General features: G+C 24.7%; 2 protein-coding genes across 2 annotated transcripts in view; both read left to right on the forward strand.

Annotated features, from left to right (window-relative positions):
* The first annotated feature begins 471 nt into the window (after positions 1–471).
* LOC100208249 (uncharacterized) lies at positions 472–8898 on the forward strand. The gene is made up of 2 exons (XM_065807444.1): positions 472–600; positions 8124–8898. Exons 1-2 carry the CDS (start codon positions 496–498, stop codon positions 8811–8813), a joined length of 795 nt encoding a protein of 264 aa, XP_065663516.1. The 5' UTR covers positions 472–495; the 3' UTR covers positions 8814–8898.
* A 2535-nt stretch (positions 8899–11433) lies between these two features.
* The window catches only part of LOC100215875 (mediator of RNA polymerase II transcription subunit 25), a 39223-nt gene continuing 31523 nt past the window's right edge, over positions 11434–19133 (forward strand). Inside the window, exons 1-2 of the mRNA XM_065807445.1 lie at positions 11434–11604; positions 14750–14798. Of these exons, the coding sequence (XP_065663517.1) occupies positions 11492–11604; positions 14750–14798 (162 nt within the window). The 5' untranslated portion in view covers positions 11434–11491. The remainder of the gene's footprint in view (positions 11605–14749; positions 14799–19133) is intronic.

Here is a 19133-nt window from a genome sequence, read left to right on the forward strand (position 1 = left end):
ACAATAAAACTTTTTGTGTATAACTTAAGTTACTAATACCAATACTAATATATATATATATATATATATATATATATATATATATATATATATATATATATATATATATATATATATATATATATATATATATATATATATATATTTTTTATATATATATTTGATTTTAACAACAAAAATATGTATATCACTTAAGGTATTTTTTAAATGCTCAATGGGTGGCAAAAGCTTTTAGATTGAAATTTATTGGAGGGGTAACAAATTTGTGTAGTTTTTTTTGAAGACAAAAGTTTAAACAAAAGCTGATTGAAATCAAAAATAATGATCAATCAGTTAAGCCTTGTTGAATTTTTAATAAAGATTTAAAGTTCAACAAGGCTTAACTGATTTAAACCATTTATAAAATAAAGAAAGTTATTGAATAGTTAAGGTATTATAATAATAAATAAGGTAAAATAAATATTTTATTAAGTTTTTATTTTCATTAGTAAAATAATGGACAAAAATGAAGAAAGGTTTTCAAAGCGAGCCAGAATGAATGAAGCAGACGATGATAATTTTACTGAACACAATGGCAGTGTAAATCTTCTTATAAGAGAAGTGGGTTTTTTATTGTAAATTTGAAAATCAGTAAGCTTCTATTTTTTTTACTAGCACATCTTTTTTTTTTGAATACAGATTTGTAAAGTATAAAACACCATGCAACAAAGGTCTTGCCTACCTAGATTTTTTCAATATTTATTTATATATTTTTTGCCAACGAATTAAAAAGTCACATTCATTTTTATGTAACATCTATAGTTTTTTATTTATGCATAATTTCATATTTTCTTGATATAAGTGCAACTTTTCTTCAAGTCTGTATGTTGTATTAATCTATTTTAATATTGTAAGGATAAATACATAGCATATAGTATTTTTTCATATAATGAATGGTATTTGGGAAGTATGATATTTAATACAATTCTTTACTATAAATGCTTTTTAAACATACAATCACAATTAATTTCTTTATTAAAAATTCTTTCTTCAAGATTAGAAGTGCTTTGTTGATTGCGACTTTCTTGAGTGTATACTTTCATCTTTTCTGACTTGAGATCATATATAGTCTCTCACCCCTGCGGCTTTAGCGCTACTCTTGGGGACCAATGAACTTTTATGTAAAGATCATCATCCGCCCTGCTGTCTTGTAAGCAAAAGAATAACGAATATTATAAACTGTGTATACCCTTGCAAGTCAAGCAAAAAGCAAGCTTCTTGAAACTATCACAAATATCCCACTTTAGTTCAGAATATATACACTACCGGTCAAAAGGTATACAAGTTTATGTGCTGCTGTTATGAAAGCAAAAGAAGGATACTTTAAAGAAACAAAAATCAAAAAAATATACAAAATAAGATGATATAAGAATATTTATGTCATCTTATATTGTTGAAAGATTATTTTATTGTAAACAATATGAGTAATTAAAAATTATTGGAAAAATATTTAAAAAAAAAAGAAAAGAAAATATACTACATGATCCCTAATAATATCATATTTTGTTAAAAGCATGATTATTTTATTGTTAATAATATAAATAAATACATACAATGAGAAATTTTTTTTTTGTACATCTTATTATTTTTATCAAGTGAATCCAAGCATTTTGAATCGTTTGGGTTCAAAACATTTGAACTCAAACCGTTTAAAATAATCTTTCAACAAAGTAAGATAACATAAAAAATTTTCCATTATTTTTTTATTCATGATTCTTCAAATTATCCTTCTTTAGCTTTTATAACAACAACACACACTCTGTACTTCCTTAAAATCTGCAATGATTCAGTTGATATTTGATTCCAACATGTTTGTGTGAGTGCCCAAAAGTGTTTTTGATTAGTTGGCTGCATTTTTCTTGCATTTTTCTTGCATTTTTATCTAATTTGTCCCACAATGGCTCGAACGGTTTTAAATCAAGGGACTAAAGAGGTTATAACATATAGTTTAGTTTTTTTTTGTTTTTCTTTGGCTGCAATATAATTTCTGCAGAACTTACAAGTGTGTTTAGATTGTTATCTTGTTGAAAAGCAAATCCACAACCCAAAATTCTTTTTCCACATGGAAATGCATGTTTTTTTTTGTATTTATTTTTATCCATAATGCTCTCAATTTGCTCCAGGTCACTAACTTTGTTTCCAGAAAAGTATGTCCAGACCATGGCTAAACCTCCACTATGCTTGACTGTTGGAATCATACATTCTCCAAATAACTGACAAACATATTATTGAAAATTTTGAACTTTGATTCAACTGAGAGCAAAAATTAAGAACATTATTGAATTGTCTAATCATTATGTATTTTTGCCTATCTCAATCTTTCAACTTTATTTAGTCTGCGTAATAATGGCTTTTTGGCAAAATCACATCCTTTCAGTCTGCAATAGAGGATGAAACAGATACTGGTGCACCCCACATACAATTAAGTTCTAAGCAAATTTTAGGATATATAATTTATTTTACTTAGAACACAGATAAATTTGTCTTTGTGATTCAGAGTTGTTCTAGACATCTCTCCAAACAATGACGACTCTGTTTACAGCTAATTTTATACTTTCTTTGCAATGCTCTCGTTACTTTTTTGGCTTTATATAAGTTTGTTTTAACCATTTTAACTAAATTTATACTGTTTATATGTTTGTGTTATAGAATATATGTGAATATGAAATAGATAAATTAAAAAATGAATTCATGCGTGGGGTGTTAAAGCTCTTAAAGAGTATAGTGTGAAAATGCACAATAATTATATATACATACATATATATATATATATATATATATATATATATATATATATATATACACACACACATATACATATATATATTTAAGTATATATGTATACATATATATATATATATATATATATATATATATATATATATATACATAAATAATAATATATATACATATTTAATCAATATTTTGGTCTGTAAAATAAAAATGGCACATGTACCAATTAAACAATTATAGTAAAAGTTGTTGACATTACATAGTAGAACAGTCATGTAACCATTATTATAATAGTAGTGACTGAATATCGCAGTAACATTTTGAAGTATAAGTAGCAAAAAACTTTAAACTAAAACTCCCATAACTGCTTAACCAAGTAACCAATCAGACTAAAATTTTATCCAGAGTCTGATGTGGTACATTTTCACTAATTTTTACCAAAATATATAGAGTGGTTCTCATTCTACTGGTGTTTTTATTGACACACTATGAAGTCAAATTTTATTCTCTTTTTTGTCAACTTTTAGCAAATGAATATTAATGTAGACACATGAAAGTTTATTTTAAATATACTTTAAGTACTAAAATTAATTTATTTAAGTCATTTTTATGCTTTCAAAAGTTACAGTGTTTTTCTCGCTATCTCATGATAAAAAAAGTTTTTTTAATGTTATTTTAACCATGAATTTATTTGCACAATCTGAATTAATTTAGTGCGAAAATGGAGCTAACATGTTCAAATTTTTTTTTCAATATCTTTACTTCCGACAAGACTGCAAGCAACCAAGATAGCAAAGAGAGCAAGATAGCAATAAAGATAACTTGTTGTCGGTCAGAGTTTTTTATTAAAATATATATATATATATATATATATATATATATATATATATATATATATATATTTGTATATATATATATATATATTTTAAGAAAATAACAAAAGAACTTTTGCAATTTTCATGTAATGTAAGTTAACAAAAACGTAATAAAGTTTTTTTACATTTGAAGTTTTGAATAATGATGCTTAGTTAAAGCACATTTTAATTTTGAATTTGTGTAATCTAAGTTAAAACTACATGCATTTACCAAAGTTCTGGTGCTTTTTTGCAAATTTAAATAAGTTATTGGAATTTATTTCATTTATTGCCAAAAAAATTCACATTTTTAGTGATATTGTCTCAGTTTAAAAAAAAGTCATGACAAGCGCAATAATGCATCTTGAAAAGAAGTTTAACAAAATAGCAGCAATGCATGGCAAAAAAAATGTTGATGGCATTGGGGCTTGTTAAGCATTTAGCAACCAACAGAGAAAAGTCAGGAAAAAGTGAAATCCAATCAGCAAACAATTTTGTGAATTCTCTTTAAGACATTAATGTCAAAGTCCTATACTTGTCAGAGGAAGAAAAGTCAGCACGTAATTGTGCCCTGCAAATATCACACATTATCCAGCAATCAAAAAAAAAAAAAGAAAGATATTTCTAAATCCCTTCTTTTATGTCAGTAATGGCCAAATCTAAGCGAAAAAAACTTCACCTTTTTATTTTATTTTAAAGTATATTCTTATTTGGTTAATATTTTTGTTTTAGTAAAACAAATAGTTTGTAAAAAATTGTTTGTATTTTATGTAAATACTTTTGCAGCATTTTAAAAATTTAATGTAAATACTTTTGCAGCATTTTAAAAATTTAATGTAAATACTTTTGCAGCATTTTAAAAATTCAACCTAGTGAAAATGTGGCAATACACATAAACATTAGAAGTGTAAGTAAAATTTTTGCTAATTTTTGTTTGTGCGTGTGTGTCAAAAAGAGATTTTTTCATTTTAAAGCGTTTGATCTTCATATCTTTGTCATAGGAGGTTTGTCTGGATAACAATAATATTTTTCCTGCATAAATGTCACATGACATCCACTCAGCCTGATGGATAGCTCCTGCTTCAAGATGATATACACCACACTGGATGTTGGCCAAAGTTAATGAGAGTGTTTTAGGTGCATATTTTCTCAATAGCCATCTCTTGGAATTGTTTGTGATCTTTGTTAGCAAGCAGATGTATAAATTGCTGTATAGTTTGTTCTTTGATATTTTCCAACCAGTCCCCATTCAATATCTTATGTCTTGATTCGCAATTGCATATACTCAGTTCTAGCCAGGTAGTTTTAAAATTTGCAAAAAACTTATTTTTCCATACTGCTCTGACAAAGATTTCAAAAATGTAGTTTTAACAAGTCAAGTAAAGAAGTTTTTGGCCTAATTTTTGATAACATTAGCAGCACCATTAGAATGCTACTGTTACTGGCTGTGTTGTCAAATTCTAATGTCATAATATTGCTGGTGAGATCCCAAGCTTCTAACATTTTCTTTTGAATCAGAAAGGACAGGAGCACTCATAAAAATTTCCTCACTGTAATGTGAAACACCAGACAGCCAACTATTCATGTTACATGCATTTACATGTATTTCAAAAGTTTTCTGTCACAGTGAAGGGCACCAATTTGTACTTCACATTATCTATGACATTCTCTTCAATCTTTTTTTGATTTAACATTCTGCTTCATTATAATGTTAATCTGGAGGTATCAAAGTTGTCAGATTTTATACCACCAGCTTTAATTACAGCAGACACAATCACCACAACCTGAATATAGGACAGCTTCAACCTGTCTGCTTCAGAATTGAATCCTTGTGTTGCATGATTCTTTTAAGTAGATGAAGAGTAACAAATTTTGACTTTCTATTTATTTCAGGTTTATAATTTGAGTTAGTAATTGACCAGGGCTGGTATTTGACTGTGGCCAAGGCTGGTTCTACGGACTGGACTGCATAAACATTAATGCATATTGACTTATTTTTATATATCATGTCAGAATGCACTAATATTTATGCAGCCCCAGCAATAAACCTGGCTTTCGCCCTGGTCAAATACCAGCCCCGGTTGTTTACTAATTCGAGTCCCACTTTAAAGTGACATATACTTCTGTAACATCAATATCATGCTCAGTGTTCTGTTCTTCATTATTAATTTCTTTAACATCCTGATCATCCTGTTTACTTTCATTTTCTTTCTTCTTTCTGACAAAGCATGACTTTCCAATTGTATCTTATTTCTTGAATTTTTGCTTTAATTTCAAAAACTTTGTCATGAGAATCCATTGTTACCTTTCTGTAACAATTGATGTTCAAAAGATGATGAAAAAAGATGACATTTTTTTAATCACCTTTCTTTTGGGCAGACAGAAGTCTAGATTTTCTGATTTCTTGTATGACATTGTATGACTCAATATCAAAATAAGTTACCATGTTTTCCACCAGGATTACCTTTGTATTTAATGCTCTGCAAATAGCTCTGCAACTTATTCCAGAGTAAAATAAGATATAACAGAGATATAACTCTCATTCATTACTAATTTTATGTAAAGCCAAAATTAGCAATATAATATTGACACAATTTCATATATAATGACTGTTACAATTATTAAATTTGTAACCCTCTCAAATAGAGAGTTTTTAAACTTTATATGGTCAGTTTTTGAACGCTAAGAGATTATTGCATGAAATTTTAAATTTTTTGATAAATATAAATTTAGTTAAGAATAGCAAAAAAAGAGAATATTTTGTAAAATTTCTCTCATGTTTGGGGCTGAAATTTTAGAGATTTTTTGTTCCCAGGCTCCAATTATTGCAATTTTTTGCAAAGCATCCTTAATTTACATAGGTATAAAGTTTAACTTCATGTCTGGAAAATATCCCAAGCATCAAAAAATGCTATATCTGCTCCTGCATAGATATGTATTTTTTGCATAATTGCAGCTTGTCTTGGCCTAGAACTGCCTTAAATCTGATAAGTAAAATGTATGTATAGATGTTTGGGTTAAAGTTTTTTGATAAATGAATTAAAATAACTAATACTTAAAAGGTAGGTTTGAATGCATTGGTATTCCTTTACTGTAAAATGCACAATTAAGCCAAAAAATGTTTATTTTGAGTAAATTGGATTTCAAAGTATTTTAATAACAAAAATGTTTATTTTGAATAAATTGGATTTGAAAGTATTTTAATAACAAAAAAAATAATATTAATTTATTTAACCATGTCATTGTTGACAACCATGTCATCTTAATAACAATCATTGCCATGTCATAGCTTGTATATTTTTATCATGCACCAATTTTATTCGTGCATGATAAAAGTATAATCTTATGCAATATAGAAATTGCATATGACTAATTTTTTAATTTAAACTGCATTCTGTTTAATGACTGTAGCCAAACAACTTTTACCACAAAATACATTTAGCACATTAGTCAAATTTTTGTCTTGTTTCTTTACCCAAAATTTCTTTACTATTTCATAGAGTTGACTTCTAAACATTTTTTAATCCATTTTTTAATACAGTAAATAATAAAAAGTAAAATTAGTTTGAGACTTTTCTTTAGTTGTATGAAGTGTATGTACTTTGTTACCTATGTACTGAACTTAACCTGTTCTTTTAAAACTTATTAGCTATTTCATTTTATTTAACATAATGAAAGTTTTAACTTATATAAAATTTCTCAAATGTAATAAAGTTGGATGTGGTTGGTTTTAAAAAACTTTCCACATTTAATTATTACAAAAATTATGCTTTGCCAACATTAAAATCAGCATAACTTATACTTGGCATTGACCCTGGCCAATTTTTTTAAACTTGACTTTGGTCAAAGTTATACTCTGGTTGGGCACTATATATATATATATATATATATATATATATATATATATATATATATTATATATATATATATATATATATATATATATATATATATATATATATATATATATATATATATATGTATATGTATATCTATATACATATATATATATATACAGCTCTTGGAATTCGGTTTGGCATTCTACAATACCAATCTAAAAGTGTTTGAGGTCAGCAAAATACTGCCGACTTCATTTTTATGTTTTATGGTAGGAACTTAATATATTTTTTTTGCCAACCTGATGCTGACCTCTAAAAGATTGAGGATATTATTGCTGACCTCTCTATATATATATATGTATATATATATATATATATATATATATATATATATATATATATATATATATATATATTTATATATATATATATGTATGTATATATATATACATATATATATATATATATATATATATATATATATATATATATATATATATATATATATATATAATATATATATATATATATATATATATATATATATATATATATATATATATATATATATATATATATATATATATATATATATATATATATATACACACACATATATATATATATATTTTAGCTTATATAACAATGTGTATTTTAGGAGTCTGCAGTTAAAGATGAGGATCAACATACAAACAGCAGTAATGATAATGGCGGAGAGTTGTATGAGCAAGATGTCATTCAACTAGTGAAACATTTGCATCAAACAGTAAAAGAGTTATCAAATGAAAATGCCCAACTTAAAAAAAGAATTGCCACAATGGAGGTTGAGAAAGAACATAAAATGCGTTTAAATAATCTCAACAACCATGTCAAGAGATTTATTGATGTATCTACAGCTGATCAGAGTTTTTGTTCCCATACTGATTGTGCTGAAATTAGCAGTGAAGATGATTCAAAACCTAGTATGAGTATGTTGATAAGGCAAAAGAAGTTGCCTTTGTGTAAATATGATTACTCTCATGAGGTCCAGGTAAGTGATGAATATATAGAACTTGCTGAAACAGTTCGTAGTCGCAGTGTTTCTCACAAAAATTTTGCAAAAAACTTACTTCAAGAAATTTATAAAGATCGTAAACAAGAATTAGTAGGTAAAAATACCCGTGGTAAACGAGGCAAAGCTCCGTTGCCCAAAGACATTGTTGAAATTATTAAATCTTTAGTATGGCGATTTTATCCTAATATTATGGATTCACCAATTGGAGAAACTGAATGGGAATTATGTATAGCAGCAATCGATGAATTTTTACGCAGAAAAAAAAGTCTTTACGGTGTTAAAGAAACTTTATAAAAATGTGTTAAAATTTAAAGAAAGTAATGTAATTGTAAAGTTGTAAAGAGAGTTGGGGAAAATGTGAAATAAACTGCTGTTGTTATTTCAGTGTAATAAATTCAAAAATTTGTGCTAGATTTTATCTGAAGCATGTGTTTCTGTCTATTATTAAAGTTGACCTTGCAATAGCTAGAAGTATTACATTTAATTAGTTATTGGTTAAAACTAGTTTAATAACCTGAGCTATAAATAAAACTTTTGTTAAACCAGAGTTAACATTTCTTAAGTTGTTTATTTTTCTTCACATATTCACAACCCAAGTTGCTATTACTACTACTTACTTTTATATATATGTTGTTTTCCTAATAAAGATAATGTCAAAAGATAAAATAAAATATTTTTAAGAACTTTTATAAATTGATTTTGTTTATGATAAAGAAAAGGAATTTTAATTTGTAGTTTTTTAAACTCAATTCTATTGCTGCATAAAAATGAACTAAGGTCTTTTTTCTAAAAAGAAGCTTGGGCTGTTTTACACATCTGGCTGTTGGCTTTCAATGCAATGTAATTTCAATAAAAAAAATGTGTCTATGCAAGTTAAAAGTGTAAAAAGTTGAAGCTAACAAAAACAAAATGATAATATCTCTTGTTCAACCTACCATTTTGGTAGGTTGAACAAGAGATGTTTTTGGTAGAAGAACAAGAAGCTTTTAGAACAGCTGTTAGCTGCAATGGTATTTGTGGATAAAAAAAGTTTTTTAGAGCCTTATGACAGATTCATGGCAGGAATTTTCCAACAATATTTCGTGTGGCAGCAGGTCTAACTATAAATAAGCTCTTGTACATTTTTTTAAAGGATAGGTAACCATGGCAACAATGTTCCATGCAAAAGTGGATAAGAGATTTATGAAAGTAAAAAATAAATCAAAAATTGACAAATGATAAAAGATGTTTTATGAGATGTTTTGGTGTTTAAGTTTTAATTTGGAGAGGCTTCTAATTTGAGAGGCCAGTAGTAAAGAAGAGTATAAACAAAGAAGTTACCTACAAAAAATATACATATGCATAATTGTGCAATAATAAATTTAAAAAAAAATTGTTTCAACTGCGACAATTGTTCACCCAATTGTGGGAATAAGGAGAATGTAAAGTACACTGTTTAGTAAAATATATACACACACAACAGCGACACACATATGCACAAACACTTATGTAAAACACACACACATGTTTATATATATGTATATATATATATATATATATACATATGTATATATATATATATATATACATATATACACATATATATATACATATATATATATACATATATATATATATATACATATATTTATATATATATATATATATACATATATATATATATATATATATATATATATATATATATATATATATATATATATATATATATATATATATATATATATACACACACATATATTTATACACATACAAATACATATGAGTAGTTTTTCACAGAAAACATCACTCACATTTTATCTATATTTTACTTACTTTTTTCCATGTATGTATACATGGAAAAAAGTAAGTACATAATAAGTACATACATACTAGTGATGTACCGAATAATCAGCATCGCCTTAATTGACCACTTTTTGCACAATTGGAATCGGTATCGACATCTATCTTTTTTAATTAATTTACAGATTTTCCAACCGACGGCATTTTTATATCATTTTTATACCTTTATCCTGCATTATGATAATAATTAAATAATAAATAAACTAAACTTTATACATTACTTAAAATTTTTTTGAGAATTTGTTTATTTTGACTTTCTTTACAGGCAAATTTGTTTATTCTTAAGATGATGTTTATATACTTTAATTTAACAGCTGAATGTACTAATACTTTTATTACCACAGTTTTGTTTTTAGAATAATTTTATTTTGTGTTGTTCTATTGTTATACTTAAAAGTAACCTATTTAAAAGTAACCTATTTAATTGTTATCCATATATGTTCAAGCAATGTTCATATATGTTTATAGCCTTCTATATTTCTGTATGTTGTTTAGATATCTAAATTAATAAATTAATAAAGAAATTAAGTAAACTGCTAATCTTAGTTTCATTTTCTTTTTAAAATTAAAATATAAAGCGTTCCTCTAAAATTGTATTTATTTTTTGAAAGTTTTCTTTTTATAGTAAAAAAAACTAAAAAATGTGTATTTTTTTAACTGAGTTTTTCTAATATCTTTTAAAATAATGGTTTGACTCTGATTTAGGTCCAAGTATTTGTTTACCAGTACTGATTCCATGAAAAGTTTACACGATTTAAATTTGTGCGGTGTTATATTTTCAAAATTTCAATAGTTGATTAATTTATCGGTATCGGCCTTTTCCCATCCATCAGTATCGGCAAAAAAGTCCTATCGGTACATCACTAATACATACATACATACATACATACATACATACATACATACATACATACATACATACATACATACATACATACATACATACATACATACATTCATACATACATACATAAATAGGTATGTATGTATATATGTACATATATTACAAATCAATTGATGCTTTTAATAATTAAATGCAACTTTAGATTATACTAATTACAATAATATACCTTTATTTTTAGCACAAAAATGAATATTTAATTTGCTACAAAAATATATAAGAATTGTAAATGATGTTGATTAGTGAGGAGCAATATGATGTTGTATATATAATAGAAGACACTGTTGGCTGTAAAGAGGACTTTAATGCCATCTATAACTCATATATTCTTCCATCTGTCAGGTAATTTTAATTTTTTATCTTTTACTCATTTTATGAGAACATAGGAAAAGTGTTAAACCTTATAAAATTCACAAAAATAAAATTATTTGATACTCTTTAAATCAGCAGACCTCACAAATGAACAATTAATTCTAATATTTCCTATTTTTTTTCATTCAGATTTTTTGTAAGCTCATTTACAGTTGTTACTTTTAAAAAAAAAAAATTCACTTATTAAGTCTTGCTTTTAAAATATTTATTCTAAATAAATTTGTTTATTTATATGCAATCCACCAGAGCTTGAAATATTAAAATCTAAAAGATTTCCTGAATTGCAGAGGCAAGTGGTGCTTGTTTTATAAATAAATATTAAGAAATTAATTTTTAAAGTTAAAGTTTCAAAAACAATTTTTTTAGATACAATCAATAAACATTTCAAATTTGCCCTTATATTTTAGATTATGAGTCTAATTTTATCTCATGAATTTGCGTAATGTAAATAATAATTGTAAGGCTCACCACAGTTTTTATAAGTTTTTTATAGTTTACAGTTTAATTTACAATCTTTAGCTTTTAATTTAGTTGATGCAGTCAAAGTTTCTATATTTTCTATTTAGTCCAGTGATTAGAAAAAAAAGGAGACTTGCATCAAATTAAATATTGCTATTAAATGAAGGATACCACATTTCCACTTTTATTTAGAAAGATAGATTAAAGTTTATGTTTTTAGCTGCAATTAGCAAATCAATTATTTATTTTTAAATATAAACTTCAAAAATGAACTATCCAAATATAACATTACATTTTTGAGTTAATTTTAAGTCATTTAAGAGAATTTTTTTGTATTTTGTTTTGTAATAACAAAAGGGAATCAGACCTTAATTAATCAGACCTTAATTAAAGACCTTAATTGAATTAGTTAATCAGACCTTAATTAAAGACCTTAATTAAATTAATTAATCAGATCTTGAATTTAAAAAAAAAAACAAAAACATATTGTCTAATTGCGCTTTTGTAATTATAATATTACAATACAAAAAACAAAAAAGTAATTTAAAAAAAGAATAAATAAATAAAACAACTTGTCTTGGTGGTACTTGGTGATCCCTATAAGCTAAAAAAAACTTGTAATTTATAACATATATAAAATATTTATACTATCATATTCATATTTATACTGTCATATTCAGAAAAAAATGAACTTGGTAAGTTGAACTTTAATGAAATTAACTGAAATAAACTTTGTTTAAGAAAAACCTCAATTATTCAGTACTTTTATTTACTTTATTTTACCCTTTACAACATTCCGCATTTACCCACCTCCAATTGCTAAATTGATAACCAATATTTTTTGATAAAAATTTTCCAGAGGTTTTAAATAAAGTTTAAAAATTCATCTATGTTTAAAATAGATTTATGATCATGTTTGCTACTCATGTAGCAGACATAATTCCATAATTATCCTGAGATTTTATAGTAATTTTAGATCCTGAGATTTTATAGTAATTTTAGAGCCTAAAGTTTTTATTTAGATATTTAGATAAATGATAACTTAAAAACTTAATTAATTTTTAGTGTTTTAGTACCAAACTAAAATTGAATAATTTTTTGTTCAATTTTTTGTTTCAGCAAATATTAGTAAACTAGTTATTTAGTACTTTTTAATTTTGTGATTCGAATATCTGGTCACTCTAAAATATAATGTAATCCAGTTTTGAGTAGATGCTTGCCAGATTTCTGCATTTTAAAGGCAATAAATTTTCTTATTAATTTTATGAAATGAATATACAAATTTGTTGCACATTTAAAAATGATAATAAATATGTTTTGAGTTTATGATGACCAAATAGTTGTAAGATGCCAAGATGTAAGTATGCCTTGATAAACTTTTAACTAAATATAAATAATAACTATGTGCTGTTTTAAAGTTTTTTCAGTGTAAAACTAAATTTTATTTTAATGGAAAAATTTTAGATTACTTATTTAAGTTAAAACTTACATTGACTTGATTACCCATCCCTAAAATATAAATATATATAATGCATATATATATATATATATATATATATATATATATATATATATATATATATATATATATATATATATATATATATATATATATTGTATATATATGTATATATATATATATATATATATATATATATATATATATATAATGTATATATAATGTGTATATATATATAATGTATATATATATATATATATACAATGTATATATATATATATATATAATGTATATATATGTATATATATATATATATATATATATATATATATATATATATATATATATATATATATATATATATATATAATGTATATATAATGTGTATATATATATAATGTATATATATATATATATATATACAATGTATATATATATATATATAATGTATATATATATATATAATGTATATATATATATATATATATATATATATATATATATATATATATATATATATATATATATATATATATATATATATATATATTATGTTAGTGTATTCTACAAATAGAGTGCTCAATGTTCTTAAAGAACAGAACAAGAATAAATTAGTAAAACACTTATCTAGTTTTTTCTTCAACAATCAGGAAGAATTTTCTTGATTCTTCCTGATGAACCTACTGATGGAGAAACAAATTACTCTTCAAACCTACTGTTGAAGAAAAAAACTAGATAAGTGTTTTTTCTAATTTATATATATATATATATATATATATATATATATATATATATATATATATATATATATATATATATATATATATATATATATATATATATATTAGCTCTCAGAATTAGGTTTGGCATTCGGCAATCTAACTGCTGACCTAATTCCAATGGCTATATATATATATACATATATATATATATATATATATATATATATATATATATATATATATATATATATATATATATATATACATATATATATATATATATACATATATATATATATATATATATATATATATATATATATATATATATATATATATATATATATATATATATATATATATATATATATATATATATATATATATATATATATATAAACCCAAGTAAAAGGTTGGTATTTGGTTTCTTATTTAAAATGATGAAGATAATTACACTCTAGTTATATTTTTTTAGATACTTTAGTAATGGAATCAGCCCAGCAGAAGTTATATTTGGCTCTCCGGTATTTTTTTTGTAAATAATAAATAAGTATTTCCAAGATATGAGGGCGCTACTAAGAGGTGTAAAAATAAGATAGTGTAAATAAGAGGGCGTAGTAATAAATTTTATTTAAAGAAGGTAAAGAGAGTAAGTTTTGAAATTTTTAAAATATCTTATATATAATTAATCAAAATACCATGGTGATCAATGAATATATTTCAAAATTTGCAATTTTGAAATATATTCATTGATCGAGTCAATTTTGGTCTGTAGAAGTTTTGTAGAAGGTCTGCAGAAGTTCTAAAAATATAAATGTTAACTTTTGATGAAATAGGAAATATTTTTATAACTAGGCATGAATTGAAACAAGTATTGCTTCTGAGTTTTATCTATTGTCAGCAAATAATCATAGGATTGAATAAGCGCAACCTCTTTCCCCACACTCATTTAAAACCTTTTCAGCCTTGATATTTGCTTGTATTGACTGGAAAATATGTTTGTAACAATTCGCAATAGTAACATTCGCAATAACTCTATGAAGTTTAAATGTTTTGGCACATTTGCATTTGGTAGCCAAGAAAATCATTGTTTACGTTTGATTTCATTATTTTCTAGAAAAAATGATTTAGCGCAAAAATCAATTGGTTCATATCAGAACCACTAGATAGTCTAAAAACAGCTGTAAACACATTGCCATGACCTCTTTTTAAAGCTTTTTCAAATAAAGTGCAGGCACTAATTTGTAATCCTATATTAGAAGACATTGTATTGAAAACTATTACATTAATGGTTAGAGTCAATCATTTAATGTATGTAAAGAGGTGTTACACTGTTCTTCACCTGTGCTACAACCAATATTTGTGTAGCAAGCGGTTCGAGCACAATTAAAACAAAACTAATTTTTTAGACAGCAAGAAAATTCTTTGCTTTTTCTACTCAAATCTGTTAGCAGTTTTTCATCCTAATTAACATTAAGTGATGCTTACAATTTAAGATTCAACAACTATTGATCAATAAAAGTATTTTTAATAAAGTTTTATTAAATTCGATTGCCTGTTTTTGAGAGGGAAGTCAAAGACACAGGCTGTTCAATCACTTACAGCTCCAGGCTATCTTGTAGAGAAAGTACTGATAACAAAAATAATATATGTTGAAAAGTAATGAACTACATCCCAATTCAACATCAAGAGTACAACATATATATATATATATATATATATATATATATATATATATATATATATATATATATATATATATATATATATATATATATATATGTATGTATATATATATATATGTATATATATGTGTATATATATATATATTTATATATATATATATATATATATATATATATATATATATATATATATATATGTATATATATATATATGTATATATATATATATATGTATATATATGTGTATATATATATATATTTATATATATATATATATATATATATATATATATATATATATATATATATATATATATATATTAGTAATGTGACTTTTTGGTAACTCCAGTTTCCAATATAAAGAACAGATGAACTTTGGTTTGAAAGTATCTGAAAAGTCATTGGTTTTATTTAATTTTTGAAAAAGGTCACACAAAGATTATGAATTTATGAAATCACTATAGAACTCTGGTTCTTTTGAGACCCAGGTTGATATATTTTGAAGAAAAAAAAGGTTCTCTGATATAGGGGAGCCAGTTTGGAATCAAGGGTCATGGTGGGTGACCTTTTTCAAAAATTAAATAAAACTAATGACTTTTCGGTTACTTTTAAATCAAAGTTCATCTGTTTTTTATATTGGAAACTGGAGATACCAAAAATTTACCAAAAAGTCACATCCCTAATATATATACATATATATATATATATATATATATATATATATATATATATATATATATATATATATATATATATATATATATATAGAGAGAGAGAGAGAGAGAGAGAGAGAGAGAGAGAGAGAGAGAGAGAGGCTTCGACAGGAATGGCGGGCTATGGCCTGTGCCCATCTCCGCACCCGTCTAAGTCAGTTTAGACGGGCCAAAAAAAGCCTGTCTCAAAAATAAATTTTAGGTAAAAATTAAGGTGAATTTTATGATGTTTTTTATTTATGTACTCTTTCAAAATTTCTCTTATGACATAATTTTAATATTGATAGCAAAATCCATGTAATAATTTTTTATATTCAAATGTAAAATTTAAACAATTATAATTTAAACAATTTAAATAATATAACTAAATCGTACAGTTTTTCAAACGACGATAACTGATTGATATAATATTGAATTACCGTATTATATCGAGTATAATATCGAATCGATATAATATTGAGTTACCGTATTATGTTATAAATTTAATAATTATTTGATTAAAAAAGGGAAATATACGCATTTGATGCACAAGAATTAGGATTTTATTTTGGGTTTTTGGTATTTATAATAATAACGATAATAAAAAAAATTATTCATGTGATCTTTTTTTTGATAAACTAGTTTGTCTTACTTTAAAGACATTCAAATTATTTCCCTGTTAACTTCCACGTTAACTTAATGGTTTTTCTTAACGAGACGGCAGCTTATTTAATATGCAATTGTATAACTCGTTATTAAAAATGAAATATCTCATTAAAAATCAACAGACGGCTAATCAATTTTTATAGAATAATATAAATAGTGTGTCTGCATTGTAGTTATCAAGTTATTCAAGTTATCCAGTCATTTAAGTTTTCAAGTTTTTCTAGTTTTTCAGTAAAGATAGTAATGGCATCTTCTGGTAGAAGAGTTACACCAACAACATTTTTAAGTTGGGGTAAAGATGGAGTCTGTGGAAAAGAAACTGAGGTGGAGAATGGAACAATTTTTGTTGTGAAGATAGGGTGTAAAGTTTGCATTCAGTATAAAAAAGAATAATGCTTATATTGTATATAATACATGCTTATGTTGTATAAGAATTATTTAATACATGCTTATATTGTATATGAAGTAATGGAAGCCCTGTATCTTAAAAAATTAATAGTACTTCTAAATAAAAACTTTTTATTAATTTTATTTAGAGAAATTTGATTTCAAATTTTTTTATTTACGTATCAGATTAACTATTTCCGATCAGGATAGGCATAGGTAAAGCGAAGTTATAAAAATTATAAAACAAATTATAAACAGTTTAAGTGAGTTTTTAGTTTTCATGCCCAATAGAATACATAAGTATATAAACAATTGAATTGAAACATTAACATTAGTTACCAAACAATTCTTAAACTATCGAACTCATTCATTTAAGGTTTAAAAAAAAAAGATTTCAAACTATTTGTGGCTATAGCTTAAAAAAGTCGCAGTTAGATTTTGAAAATTTTATCATTCTATAAGATTTTTATTCACTAGAAACGAAGGAACTAAAGAAGCACGATATACTAAAATTTACTAAAAAAAACTTTAGTAAAAAAATATATTAATAATATACTAAAATAGACTTTGGTAAAAAAACAAGTCAGGATGCTTAAATAAGGAAATGTGATGAAACGCCATGGTTGTTTCTATGATTTTTTCTGTCGTTTTCAAGTTTATTGGTTTGCCTATATCTGGAATAAAGAAAAAAAATGAACATGAAACTAAATAAAGTTCACTCAAATAACAAATCTAAATAAAAGCAACCATAAAACAACTCACCCGCGTGAAACAAAAATAGCTCTGAGCAAATAAAAAACTTTGAAAAACAATTATTGAAACTTGAAAAGTATCCAACTCATTTACTTTTATTAATAAAAGATTTTTTTCTAATTAGCTCTCAAACAATTGGCTCTCTAAGTTATTGTTTTAGTTCAATTCACAAAATATTTCATATTCAATGACATTTTAAATAAAAAATATCAAAAAAATTTATAAACTTTAAAAAAAAAAAAAAAAATTCAAAGTTGTAAAAGCCCGTGCGAGATCATCGAGATGGGCGGCCCTCCTAGCCCGCAAAGTCTATTTGTGGCGGGCTTTTCATAGCCCGTGTGGTTTTTACTCCTGCCGAAGCCTGTATATATATATATATATATATATATATATATATATATATATATATATATATATATATGACTTTTTTTCAACACCATGCTCCTGTACTGTAGTTTGATGAACTTTTACCTAAAAAACAAGAAATGAGCTATTATTTGCATATCTTTTGAAAAAAGTTCACCCCGCTATTGAAAAGTCAATATTGACATAAGTATCAATTAGGGTTATGACTTTTTTTCCACACCATGCTCCTGTACTGTAGTTTGATGAACTTTTACCTAAAAAGCACGAAATGAACTATTATTTGCATATTTTTTGAAAAAAGTTCACCCTG

The sequence above is a fragment of the Hydra vulgaris genome, chromosome 10, assembly GCF_038396675.1.
Source record: "Hydra vulgaris chromosome 10, alternate assembly HydraT2T_AEP".
In the NCBI taxonomy this organism is placed as follows: domain Eukaryota; kingdom Metazoa; phylum Cnidaria; class Hydrozoa; order Anthoathecata; family Hydridae; genus Hydra; species Hydra vulgaris.

Coding starts and splice junctions, on each gene's coding strand:
- LOC100208249 (XM_065807444.1), top strand. CDS start 496: ATGGACAAAAATGAAGAAAGGTTTTCAAAGCGAGCCAGAATGAATGAA. Junction 601..8,123: donor TAAATCTTCTTATAAGAGAA/GTGGGTTTTTTA, acceptor TGTGTATTTTAG/GAGTCTGCAGTTAAAGATGA.